This window comes from Phoxinus phoxinus (genome assembly GCF_949152265.1).
Source record: "Phoxinus phoxinus genome assembly, chromosome: 8".
Lineage (NCBI taxonomy): Eukaryota > Metazoa > Chordata > Actinopteri > Cypriniformes > Leuciscidae > Phoxinus > Phoxinus phoxinus.
Genome location: NC_136883.1, coordinates 1,047,707 through 1,060,218, shown reverse-complemented (window position 1 = coordinate 1,060,218; position 12,512 = coordinate 1,047,707). Strand labels below are relative to the sequence as shown.

The following is a 12,512-nucleotide window of genomic DNA, read 5'->3' as shown; positions in this document are numbered from 1 at the left end:
AAGTCACTTCGACACTAAACAGTCCATTTGTTCGCCGTGGCACGTACTTTAAAACTGCAATGCTGTCCAGTTCAGAATATTACACAGTGTTCCTGAACTCAGAGCGTGAAGCTGGAGGGAGAAGAGAAGAGAAGAGAGAGAAGAGAAGAGAAGAGAAGAGAAGAGAAGAGAAGAGAAGAGAAGAGAAGAGAAGAGGTGAGAAGAGGCGATGCAGGATTCATGTGATGGATGGAGGTCAGAGCGAGTGACCCGCCCTCCACCCGAGCCGTGACCTTTGACCCGCCCTGACCCCACACCTGCAGTAAAACACCGACACGATCAGGTTAGGGTCATGAGTTTAAACATTTTAGTTTATATATATATATATATTTTTTTGCCAAAACATTGGTTGGAGATCTCTATTTGACAATGCACCCCTTATAGCCTATTGCAACTGGGGCAGGTTGTCACAAAGGGTCACGTGCTCATTGAAAAATTGGTTAATAACACTAGAAAATATGTATTTTTGCAGCCGATAGTCTACTTTTAAAGCATAACCCTTAAACGCAAAACTGACTTGGGACTGTGACAACTATAGCCCCGGTGTCCTGAGCGCGGAGACACGCAGAGAGTGTGTGTGTGTGTGTGTGTGTGTGTGTGTGTGTGAGGCTGATGCAGGAGAGAGTCTCTGGATGCCTCGCGCGAGACACACGCGCTGCCGGTTCCGTGGATCATCCTCTTCTTCATCTTCTTCTTCTTCTTCTTCATCAGTGTGTTTGCTCTGTGTTGTCAACTTCTGCTCCTGGGTCGCGATGTTTGAACGCGACGGAAGAGCCGCGACGCGTCTGGAAACCCCGCGCTCGAGCATGACGCGCGCGCTGCCCGTTCTCCTGTGCGTGTTCACGCTCATCAGAAGTAAGTGCTGTTCCTTCCGTCACTGTTAAACGCGCTGGCTTTAGCTTCAGAAGTGTCGTTTTCCTGATCTATTGTGTGACAGTGTTTGTGGCTTTACTGAGATGCCAATCATTCAAATGACGTGCTTTCTGCTTAAAACTCCACAAATTATGTTTGCTTGTGTGACTGGATGCTTTAGTAAGACATATACAGCTGAACTATTAAAGATGCCCTGCTTTTTGTTTGTTTTTTTCATTGCAATGATACGCACTCATATGAGAAGAAGACTCGGAGATGAAGAGTTTTAGAAAAACGGTCGCTCCCATATTGAGGTCACATGACCAGCCCTGTCACCCAGCTGAGTTACAACTATGACAATCATAATGATGTTAACTTTATCTGTCCAGATACAATACAAGACACTTTACATAGTGTAAAAGTAGGCTACTTTATAAGTATAAAACCTAATGATAGACACAAAGTCCAGTGTTATAAAAACGTTATTTCTGACAGTTTTTAAATCATGCCTCACACTCTCAGAACTCGAACATACACACAAATAAAACACACACACACACACACACACACACACACACACACACACACACACACACACACACACACACACACACACACACACACACACACACACACACACACACACACACACACACACAATGGGCAAAACCCCTCAATTCTCCTGCAAAATGAAACTTTACATTCAAAACAATGTTATTTCTTCTCAAAATTGTATTTTGTTTTCATGACACACACAACCCACCAGTGTGAACGTTTACTTCCCAGTTTGTTCCTGTGGGTCTGCTGTTCACTTCTTCTGCTGTGGGTTTCATCAATCACATTACAGAGAGAGTGCTTACAGTGGAGCTCTGGTGTTATAATGAATGCAGATCACTGCTCATTAATATTAATTAATCATGATTAAAGCTTGAAGACTCAGCGATACACACACACGTTTAATACCGCATTCACCGAGCGAGCTACACACACTCTCTGCAGATCCACAAGTGTAAAGCGCATCAGAAACTTCAGGGATCTGTAATAAATATTCATTTTATTAGAAGCCAATAAAAGAGTTCCTGAGTCTGCAGTGCCAATCAGTGCCAAAGAAAACACTGGCCTCAGCATTATTCATATGATTGTTATGAAAAGATGAAATTGCATATTTACAAAGAATGTGTTTGCACATGAGTTCTGAACTACTGATTAATCACAGTGATACACTGCATGCATACAAAAAGATGAATTATTTTCATTTATGTTTAGCTTTATTCAGAATGCAGACATATAGTATTAGTATTAGTATTATTAATAATACAATTAAATAAATAAAAAATGTATTAATGTCCATTATCCCAGCATAATACATTGTTCATGCAACATTTTTTCTGAATAATTTTAGTTGCATGTTCGTCTAACTTTTTAAATGTTGCTACTTGAGAGCGTTCAGAGAACATTCAAACATCCCATAAAGTGATAAAGTGAATGTTTGGTTAATATCTTCTCTCATGTTCACATAACCAGAAAAAAACATTTTCAAAACATTTAAATAACTGGATGTTTTTGTGATGAGAAATCAAGCAGAAGTGGTTTATTGTCATTGCTGGCTGTGTGTGTGTGTGTGTGTTTGTGTTTGTGTGTGTGTTTGTGTGTGTGTGTGTGTGTGTGTGTGTGTGTGTGTGTGTGTGTGTGTGTGTGTGTGTGTGTGTGTGTGTGTGTGTGTGTGCGCAGGTGAAGCGTGATCTCAGGTGTGTGTGTGTGTGTGTGTGCACAGGTGAAGCGTGATCACAGGTGTGTGTGTATGTGTGTGTGCAGGTGAAGCGTGATCACAGGTGTGTGTGTGTGCAGGTGAAGTGTGATCACAGGTGTGTGTGTGTGTGTGTGTGCACAGGTGAAGCGTGATCACAGGTGTGTGTGTATGTGTGTGTGCAGGTGAAGCGTGATCACAGGTGTGTGTGTGTGCAGGTGAAGCGTGATCACAGGTGTGTGTGTGTGTGTGTGTGTGTGTGTGTGTGCAGGTGGACTATGATCTTAGGTGTGTGTGTGTGTGTGTGTGTGTGCAGGTGAAGCGTGATCACAGGTGTGTGTGTGTGTGTGTGCAGGTGAAGCGTGATCACAGGTGTGTGTGTGTGTGTGTGTGCAGATGGACTGTGATCTTAGGTGTGTGTGTGTGTGTGTGTGTGTGTGCAGGTGGAGCGTGTGCAGACTCAGAGGAGCGCCTGATGAACTGGCTGCTGGGTAAACAGCGCTATAACAAGCTGATCCGACCGGCCCTGAACCGCAGCGAGAGAGTGACGGTGGTCCTGCAGGTTTCTCTGGCGCAGCTCATCAGTGTGGTGAACTAACACTTTACTCAACACTTTACTCATCAGTGTGGTGAACTAAACACTCCTTACTCAACACTTTACTCATCAGTGTGGTGAACTAACACTTTACTCAACACTTTACTCATCAGTGTGGTGAACTAAACACTCCTTACTCAACACTTTACTCATCAGTGTGGTGAACTAAACACTCCTTACTCAACACTTTACTCATCAGTGTGGTGAACTAACACTTTACTCAACACTTTACTCATCAGTGTGGTGAACTAACACTTTACTCAACACTTTACTCATCAGTGTGGTGAACTAACACTTTACTCAACACTTTACTCATCAGTGTGGTGAACTAAACACTCCTTACTCAACACTTTACTCATCAGTGTGGTGAACTAACACTTTACTCAACACTTTACTCATCAGTGTGGTGAACTAACACTTTACTCAACACTTTACTCATCAGTGTGGTGAACTAAACACTCCTTACTCAACACTTTACTCATCAGTGTGGTGAACTAAACACTCCTTACTCAACACTTTACTCATCAGTGTGGTGAACTAAACACTTTACTCAACACTTTACTCATCAGTGTGGTGAACTAACACTTTACTCAACACTTTACTCATCAGTGTGGTGAACTAACACTTTACTCAACACTTTACTCATCAGTGTGGTGAACTAACACTTTACTCAACACTTTACTCATCAGTGTGGTGAACTAACACTTTACTCACTCAACACTCTTTACTCTTGCAATCCAGGTTCAAATGTACCGTAATGACCTTGATCATATAATTATTATTATGTCTAAAGCTGCTGAAAAAAACATTTCTGTGTCTTTTCAAAATCACTGCAGCTCTTCATTCTTATACAATTATTTCAAAATTCATCTTTATTATGTCTTTGCTTTCAGAATGAAAGAGAGCAGATCATGACGACGAACGTCTGGCTCACTCAGGTCAGTGTCAATCATATTTCAATCAATCCTCAGGTAAAGCCTCATGAGCGCAGTGTCCTTCAGCCGGTCCTCTGTGTTCTCTCACGTCCAGACTCATTACCAGTGTGTAATTATGTCTGAGCAAGGGAAAGCTCATGGAATAATAAGACTTATTATCGATGTAATCTGCAGAACTGGAATGATTATCGTCTGTCGTGGGACCCGGCGGAGTACGAGGGGATCGACAAGCTCCGGATCCCTTCGAGACACATCTGGCTCCCGGATATAGTTCTCTACAACAAGTGAGTCAAGAAGTTATACACTAATAACTATTATTAGGGCTGGGTGATATGGCCAAACAAAATTATCACAATAATTTTTTTATATAAGTCGATATCGATAATTATCACGATAAATGTCAAATCTTTATATTAGAAGGATTTCTGAAGGATCATGTGACACTGAAGATTGGAGTAATGATCACAGGAATAAATTACACTTTACTATATATTCACATATTTTAATAATATTTAGCTATTTTTACTGTATTTTTATTTAACAAATAAATGCATCCTTGCTGAGCAGAAGACACTCTTTCAGAAACAGTCTTGATAATTCCCAACTTTTGTCCTCAAGTCTATGTGTATTTTAATATATGTAATAATAAACTGTAGCTTAAAATGCCCGTTCACTAAATCGTTCCGCAATCATCAGACATTTATCCATATATAGAACCTTTTTGACATATTCTATATAGTTTTTATTATGCTCCAGAAAATGAATCATGAATCATTATCAAATGAATTGCATGTGTTGTTTGATGTTCGCTGTCATGTATTAAAGGCACAATATGTACGTTTTAGCCGCTAGATATTTCAACAAATCCACAATTCAACAAAAGTTGGCGTTCTCCGTGGTCGCTGTCTGCACCGTCATCACACACACCGTTAGAAAGCGCTCTCTCCTGTACAATTCTGTCGGATGCAAATATGGCCATTTCCTTTTTATCAGCAACCAATCATGAAAGTAAAAGGGCTGAATGCGCAATCTCATTGGCTGATGATAAATCTGTATAGCCCGTTTTCTCAAAATGACTTTTCTCTTATACTCCAAGTCTGAAATCTCCACTTCAGTCGCACCGATATACACCAAACCTTCCAGTCTTATACCTAGTTATATTATGAAGACATTTACTGGGGGATTTGTAAATATATTATTCCTAGCTTGATTTATATAATATTTTATTCCCAAAAACATGTCGATTTGTCTGTGAAATTTGAGGCTATTGACAGTATATTCTGATTTACAGGATAACAAAAGTAGATATCCATAAATCCCTATGTAATTTTTTAATAACATCATTTTGAACCTGGCTTTATCCAATACTCAGATTTTGTTTTTTAAAATATATGCAAATTAGTGCATATGTAATTAGATAGTGCCTAATTTGCATATTTAAACATTAAATTACAGAAAACTTGTTATACATTTTTTTTCTCATCTTAATGTAGGTAATCAACTGGGAAAGTTTCATGGTGATATCTGCTAGTTAAACCTGTAGTGTCTAATGATTGTAAGTAAAATGCCTGTTCAGTAGTAACACATCTAATGTATTGTGTGTGTTCCCCAGTGCTGACGGCACGTACGAGGTGACGGTCTTCACCAACGCAATCGTCCTGTTTAACGGCAGCATCGCATGGCTTCCGCCCGCCATATACAAGAGCGCCTGTAAGATCGAGGTCAAGCACTTTCCCTTCGACCAGCAGAACTGCACTCTGAAGTTCCGGTCCTGGACGTACGATCACACCGAGATCGACCTGGTCCTGAAGACCGAGGTGGCCAGTATGGACGACTTCACTCCCAGTGGAGAGTGGGATATTCTGGCTCTGCCGGGCCGGAGGACGGTCAGCGATCTGGACCCGACCTACGTGGACCTGACCTACGACTTCATCATCAAGCGCAAGCCTCTGTTCTACACGATTAACCTGATCATCCCGTGCGTGCTCATCACCTCGCTGGCCATCCTGGTGTTTTACCTTCCCTCGGACTGTGGAGAAAAGATGACGCTGTGCATCTCAGTTCTGCTGGCGCTCACCGTATTCCTCCTGCTGATCTCCAAGATCGTGCCGCCCACTTCACTAGACGTTCCTTTGATTGGGAAGTACCTGATGTTCACTATGGTGCTGGTCACGTTCTCCATCATCACGAGTGTGTGTGTGTTGAACGTGCACCACCGTTCCCCGAGCACACACAGTATGCCGGCGTGGGTCAAGCTGGTGTTCCTGGTCAGGCTCCCAGCGCTGCTGTACATGCAGAGACCCCGAGGGAACTCGACTCGTGGGAACCGGCGTCTGCCTGACCACACCCTGGTAAAAACACAAATATGCTAAATATACTTGCAGGCACACTAATTCAGTGTACTTCAGGATATGACGCCTATCACTGTATTCATATATAAGCTCCTTCAGAATTATCAACAGCTATCACGTTTCTCAGGAACTAATTACCCTCCTCCCTCCCCAGCTCCACCTCTATACTTGCAGGCAGACTAATTCAGTATACTTCAAGTGTGTGAAAGTTATTATCTAGCTAAAGTTAGTTTTGATTGTACATACCTCCTGGTTCTGGTAAGAACTCGAGCTGCTGCGTTTTGAACTAGCTGTAGTTTGTTTGTTAAGCGTGCAGGGCAACCACCCAGTAGAGCATTACAGTAATCTAGCCTTGAGGTCATGAACGCATCAACTAATTGTTCCGCATTTGTCAATGAGAGCATATGTCATAATTTAGATATATTTTCAAGATGGAAGAAAGTGGTTTTATAGATACTAGACACATGACTTTCAAATGAAATATTTGTATCAAAGAGCAGACCCATTTGCGACCCAATGTACTATTGAAAAAGGGAATAATTTCAAATATAATAAAGTATACTTTTTTTTCTTTAGGGCAGGTCTCTGTTGGGTCTCGGATACGCAGCTCCTGGTAAATCCGGCATGTCCTCGTCTGCGTCTGCGCTGCTGGCTTCGACTCTCTCGTCACCGGGACACTTTTATAACAAGGGCCCTCAGACGCACTACAGCTCCGGCTCTCGGAGAGGAGACCCGCGGGCCTGTGGACAACAGACCTGCTCACAGGACCTGAGAGGGAACAGGCCGGCTGCAGACTGGGGACAACAGAACTGCCCACAGGACCTGAGAGGGAACAGGCCGGCTGCAGACTGGGGACAACAGAACTGCCCACAGGACCTGAGAGGGAACAGGCCGGCTGCAGACTGGGGACAACAGACCTGCTCACAGGACCTGAGAGGGAACAGGCCGGCTGCAGACTGGGGATCTGAGGTTCAGGAGGCTGTCGATGGCGTTCGCTACGTGGCCGATCACATGATGGAAAATGATGATGACCAAAGCGTGAGGGACTTTCTCTTCCCAGATTCATTATTGTTTAAAGAAAGTCTCTTCTGCTCACCAAGGCTACATTAATTTGATCAAAAATACTGTAATTAAAATGTATATGATAATGCTCTCCAGAGGATTCACACACAGCTTGCCACAGGTCCTCAGTTCATCTCTCTCTCTTGGTCTCGTTTCCCGGTGGCTTCATCCAGTCTCTCCATGCCAATTACTGAAACAAGACACAGGTGTTTGTCATTTACACTTGACCCACTTATGCACCGCTTGTCTCCCAGCTCTCTCTCCTGACACACACAGTTACTGTGTCGGGCCGGGCTCGGACACAACGTGCATGGGCTTGGGTAGGGTCGGGCTTGATTTTTTGGGCCCGATCTAAGCTCTAGGCCAGAGCGAGAGATTGAACCTAGGCACTCACTTCTGGCCCGAGGTCCTCCACTAACTGTCGTCGCCAGCATCACTGACTCCGCCTCACTCCATATATTAAGGAGGTTGAGGTGATGAATTGTACGTGCTCCGCTCCTATCTGACCGAACTACCTCATAATTGAGATCTCCAATTCGCTGTGTGACCTCAAATCGTCCTTGCCACTTTGCAAGTAACTCAAAGTTGGGAGCAATACAGGACTTTAGTTTTTAATGTGCGATTAAATGGTTCCACCAGGCCGTCAGTTTGTGAGTGATAGACGCGGGCGCGAACTGATTTAATGCCCAATAATTCGTAAAGTTTGCGTAATGTACGTGACACAAACGCTGTGCCCTGATCAGCGAGGATCTCTTTCGGGATCCCTACTCTGGAGATTAAATGAAACTCTTGGCAGAGATGCTGCAGAGCGCCACTGCTTCGAGGTATCGTGTTGCATAGTCCACTATCACTAATGCAAAGCGATGCCCACGTGCCGATCGCTCTCATGGCCCGATGAGGTCCATCCCGATTCTTTGGAAGGGGACCTGCAGTAGAGGAGGAGGAGGGCGCAAAGGCACGTTTGGGGAGGCCGGCGGATGATCAGCTGACACTCACGACAAGCCGCGCACCAACTGCGCACGTTCTCGTGAATGCCCGACCAAAATAATCGGGTCATGAGACGATTTAGTGTCGTAGCTTGTCCTAAATGTCCAGCCATGGGATAATAATTGCGCTCTGTTCCCCTGGTTCAACTCCCGGAGGTCCCGGTTCAGCCTCTGCCACCTGCACAGCCGCCCCCTTTTCCTGCTTTCTCTTCCCACAATAGACATCCGCACATACATATCCTAATAATTCAGAGAGAGAGAGAGAGAGAGAGAGAGAGAGAGAGAGAGAGAGAGAGAGAGAGATATGCTGAGAGATATGCTCAGTAGCAGTTGCTCAGGACTTGTTGACACTCGCATTCTCATCCTCCCTTGTTCTGTTTCCTCGTCCCTCATTAGTGGTCATTAACTGTATTAATGAGGTTTTCTTTGTCCAGGTCATCGAGGACTGGAAGTATGTGGCCATGGTGGTGGACCGCTTGTTTCTGTGGATCTTCGTGATCGTGTGTGTGGTGGGAACTCTGGGTCTGTTCCTCCAGCCGCTCTTCCAGAACCAGGGCGTTCCCATCCAGGAGAGCCCCAAACGGGACAGCATATGAGGAGCACTGACACACCTCTGGGACTTTATTCTGACTGAGTATCTGAGAGTGAACTGATTTCCACTGCTGTGATCTGTGGAGCGTTTCCTCCGATCCGGGATCATCTGACCCGGAAGACCACAGTATTTTTCCTCCGATCCGGAATCATCTGACCCAGAAGACGACAGTATTCAAAGCTCAGATGCACTAGTGGCACTAAATGGGATTGCAGAAATTATGATTGTTTTCATACAGGTTTCACTCCCCTTGTCTGCCATTGGTCAGATAAAGCAGTTAAAACTCACGCTATTGGTTGAACCAGTGTTAGTCTTTTTTTTTTTTTTCACTTTTCAAGGAAATAAACCTACAAATGGCCCATTTAGTCTCTGCATATTAAGCTGGGATAAGATTATTCTGATGTGAACAGAAATGACACACTTTTAATGATCCTAAATGTGTTTACACTGAAAAAAATGTGTGTTTTGGTGACTTACTTTTACTTTCACAAATAATTACAAAGAAACGGCAAGTAAGACATTTCATTAAATGGGCTTTTTAAGTAGACTGAAATCATAATTTCCAATATTATTAATAGTTTTTAATTTACAATTTCCAAAAATCATTTTACAGTGTTGCATTTCTTTGTGTTCTCTTAGGTCTCCTTTAGCCTTTAAATTTATTGTAGAAGTAACAAAACACCTGAATCTCATCAATAACACCATGTATTCACTGGGTTTATGAGACAAGGGTGGTATTAAATAACCACACACACACACACACACACACGCGCGCGCGCACACAGACAGACGGACACACACACACACGCACACACACACACACACACGCACACACATACACACTCACACACACACACACACACACTCACTCACGCACGCACACGCACACACACACGGACACACTCACGGACCCACACACACGGTCACACTCACGGACACACACACACACACACTCACGGACACACTCACGCACACACACACACACACACACACACACACACACACACACACACACACATGCTGTGAATGATTTTTGGGGGCAGGTTTACTTCCCCCAAAAACTACAATGCTTTCTCTTTCTGTGATCTCTTCTTTCCTCAGCGGTGAGACTGTGTCTTTTAGTTTTTATTTCCAATTTTTGTGCATCTGACTTTTTTTTTTTAATATAGCCTACACGTTGTCTTATGGACCGAGTTATTCTTTATTTATTGTGATAGGATGTGCACTGTTTGAATGTTGTGGTGTCCATAAAGCATGCTGTTATTGATGAGGAGATTCATGTGTTTTGTCAGATTTATTTGTAGAATGTAACTTGTGCAATCCATTATAAACTTAAATGAAGCCTGTGACACCGTATCGCAAGAGAAAGACTTGCATCGGATACAAGCGTTCTTTATAGAACAACAAGATTGTCCATGTCCATTATGGGAAAGTCTTATTTAAATAAATCTAAAATCTTATATGTGTGTGGATGTCTTTAGTTGGAAAGGAAGGGTGACCTGCTCGCCATCACCAGTCTCCGGTGTCAGTGGGAGTGTGTTCTGCACAGGCTTTATCAGTGTTCTCCTCTTCTGTATATGAGAGCCTGAAGTGGACCCGTGAAGTGACCAGTATTGCAGCATCAGTGTGTATAGCGCCACCTGGTGGCCATCGCAGATCTCTGTCTGTCACACACTGTTTGAGTGTCATCTGACCCAGACACACTGCAATGCATCATTCACAGTGCAATACCACATCTTGTTATACAGTGGCATTACCACAGGTTACTCTTAAGTGTGGGAGAGTTGTATATTTAGCTCTTTGAAACACAGGGATGGAGAACACTATGACAGGAGGTCATCTCGTATAATACTGAGACAGAGAGCAAGGTTTGAAAAATACCCAGGTAATGAAGTTGTAACGCCTATAGGAGATTAGCTTCATATGTGTAAGATATGTGTAGAGGTGTTAGTGAGGCCAGCATGGGGCGCTCACCCTGTGGTCTGTGTGGGTCCTAACACCCCAGTGTAGTGACGGGGACACTATCTGCCAAAGAGCGCCGTCCTTCGGATGAGACGTTAAACCGAGGTCCTGACTCTCTGTGGTCATTAAATATCCCAGGATGTCCTTTGAAAAAGAGTAGGGGTGTAACCCCGGTGTCCTGGCCAAATTTGCCCCTTGGCCTCTGTCCATCATGGCCTCCTCATCATCCTCCTATATACACTGATTGGCTTCGTCACTGTTTCCTCTCCACCAGTAAGCTGGTGTGTGTGTGTGTGTGTGTGTGTGTGTGTGTGTGTGTGTGTGTGTGTGTGGTGGGCGTTCTGGCGCAATATGGCTGCCGTCGCATCATCAGGTGGAGCTGCACACTGGTGAGGAGATTCCCCCCTTCTATGTAAAGCGCTTTGAGGTCTCAGGTAAAGCGCTATATAAATGTAACAAATTATTATTATAAGATAATATACTTTCTTTGCTCTGCAGGATCATCTTCTGTTGGATTAGAGACATTTCCATTAACACGTTTTTTTTTTTTTTTTTTTGACAAATAGCCTATAGCGTATATTAGTTGGACTTTGCTCTGAGGTATAAAAACGTTCTCAAACCAGATTAAATGTGCTCTCTTCATGGTAAAACTATATAAAACCCTCCTGTACTTTCTCTTGTAGGCTAAGTCATAGTCCGATGCGTTGCGCTTTTAATGAATGCGTATAAAATAATGCGTTTTTACCGTAATATGGCATATAAAGTTCAATTTAGTTTTTATAAAGCGCATTTTCGTTTAAAGGAATATAATGGTGCATATAATCAAGTATCTTTACCCTGCTGGTCCAACCTGACATTAAACACAAAGAAAGAACACGTGTCCGTCCTGGAGAGTGACAGACAGCTGCTCTCTCTCTCTCTCTCTCTCTCTCTCTCTCTCTCTCTCTCTCTCTCTCTCTCTCTCTCTCTCTCTCTCTCTGCGCGCTCACGCTGCGCGCGCACTGGACTCTCCTGATTATTTCCAGCATTATTCTCCGGACTGTACGATGAAAGCCCGAGCGATCGTAATTTTCCACACTTCCTACTTTCTCTTTTCCCTTCTGTCAGGTGAGTAAAACACACATAATGTCCTAATCCGAATGTTCGGGTACTTGTTGCTGTTTATTGGAATATTTTGTGTGTGCTGTCTATGGACGACTGAAGTGTAATTTTCAACTAACGAGTCGTGTTATTTATTAAACGTAATGCCCGAGTGTGTTTCGTGTAGTTTGGATTGTTCCGCTGGTTGGACAAATACACGTTGACCTTTTTTTGTGACAACATTCCCCAATCGTTCACACTGTGGGGTAAATTGTCACAATGAAAACAGTTTTTTTGTTTTTTGTTGAAAA

The 12,512-nt window shown here is 43.4% G+C and overlaps 2 protein-coding genes and 1 long non-coding RNA gene across 3 annotated transcripts in view; 2 read left to right on the top strand and 1 right to left on the bottom strand.

The window, feature by feature from the left end:
• The first annotated feature begins 477 nt into the window (after positions 1-477).
• Positions 478-10,618, top strand: chrnb4 (cholinergic receptor, nicotinic, beta 4 (neuronal)). Its single transcript, XM_079620494.1, has 7 exons — positions 478-894; positions 3,082-3,227; positions 4,127-4,171; positions 4,343-4,452; positions 5,781-6,519; positions 7,096-7,557; positions 9,002-10,618. Exons 1-7 carry the CDS (start codon positions 672-674, stop codon positions 9,161-9,163), a joined length of 1,887 nt encoding a protein of 628 aa, XP_079476620.1. The 5' UTR covers positions 478-671; the 3' UTR covers positions 9,164-10,618.
• Positions 4,007-12,018, bottom strand: LOC307002663. The gene is made up of 3 exons (XR_013798516.1): positions 11,958-12,018; positions 6,246-6,516; positions 4,007-4,443 (listed from the first exon to the last, which is right to left on the bottom strand). It is a non-coding gene; the product is annotated as an uncharacterized lncRNA (long non-coding RNA).
• The window catches only part of chrna3 (cholinergic receptor, nicotinic, alpha 3), a 34,143-nt gene continuing 33,600 nt past the window's right edge, over positions 11,970-12,512 (top strand). Inside the window, exon 1 of the mRNA XM_079620495.1 lies at positions 11,970-12,228. Within this exon, the coding sequence (XP_079476621.1) occupies positions 12,168-12,228 (61 nt within the window). The 5' untranslated portion in view covers positions 11,970-12,167. The remainder of the gene's footprint in view (positions 12,229-12,512) is intronic.

Coding starts and splice junctions, on each gene's coding strand:
- chrnb4 (XM_079620494.1), top strand. CDS start 672: ATGCCTCGCGCGAGACACACGCGCTGCCGGTTCCGTGGATCATCCTCT. Junction 3,228..4,126: donor TGGCGCAGCTCATCAGTGTG/GTGAACTAACAC, acceptor CTTTGCTTTCAG/AATGAAAGAGAGCAGATCAT. Junction 6,520..7,095: donor GTCTGCCTGACCACACCCTG/GTAAAAACACAA, acceptor TTTTTTCTTTAG/GGCAGGTCTCTGTTGGGTCT.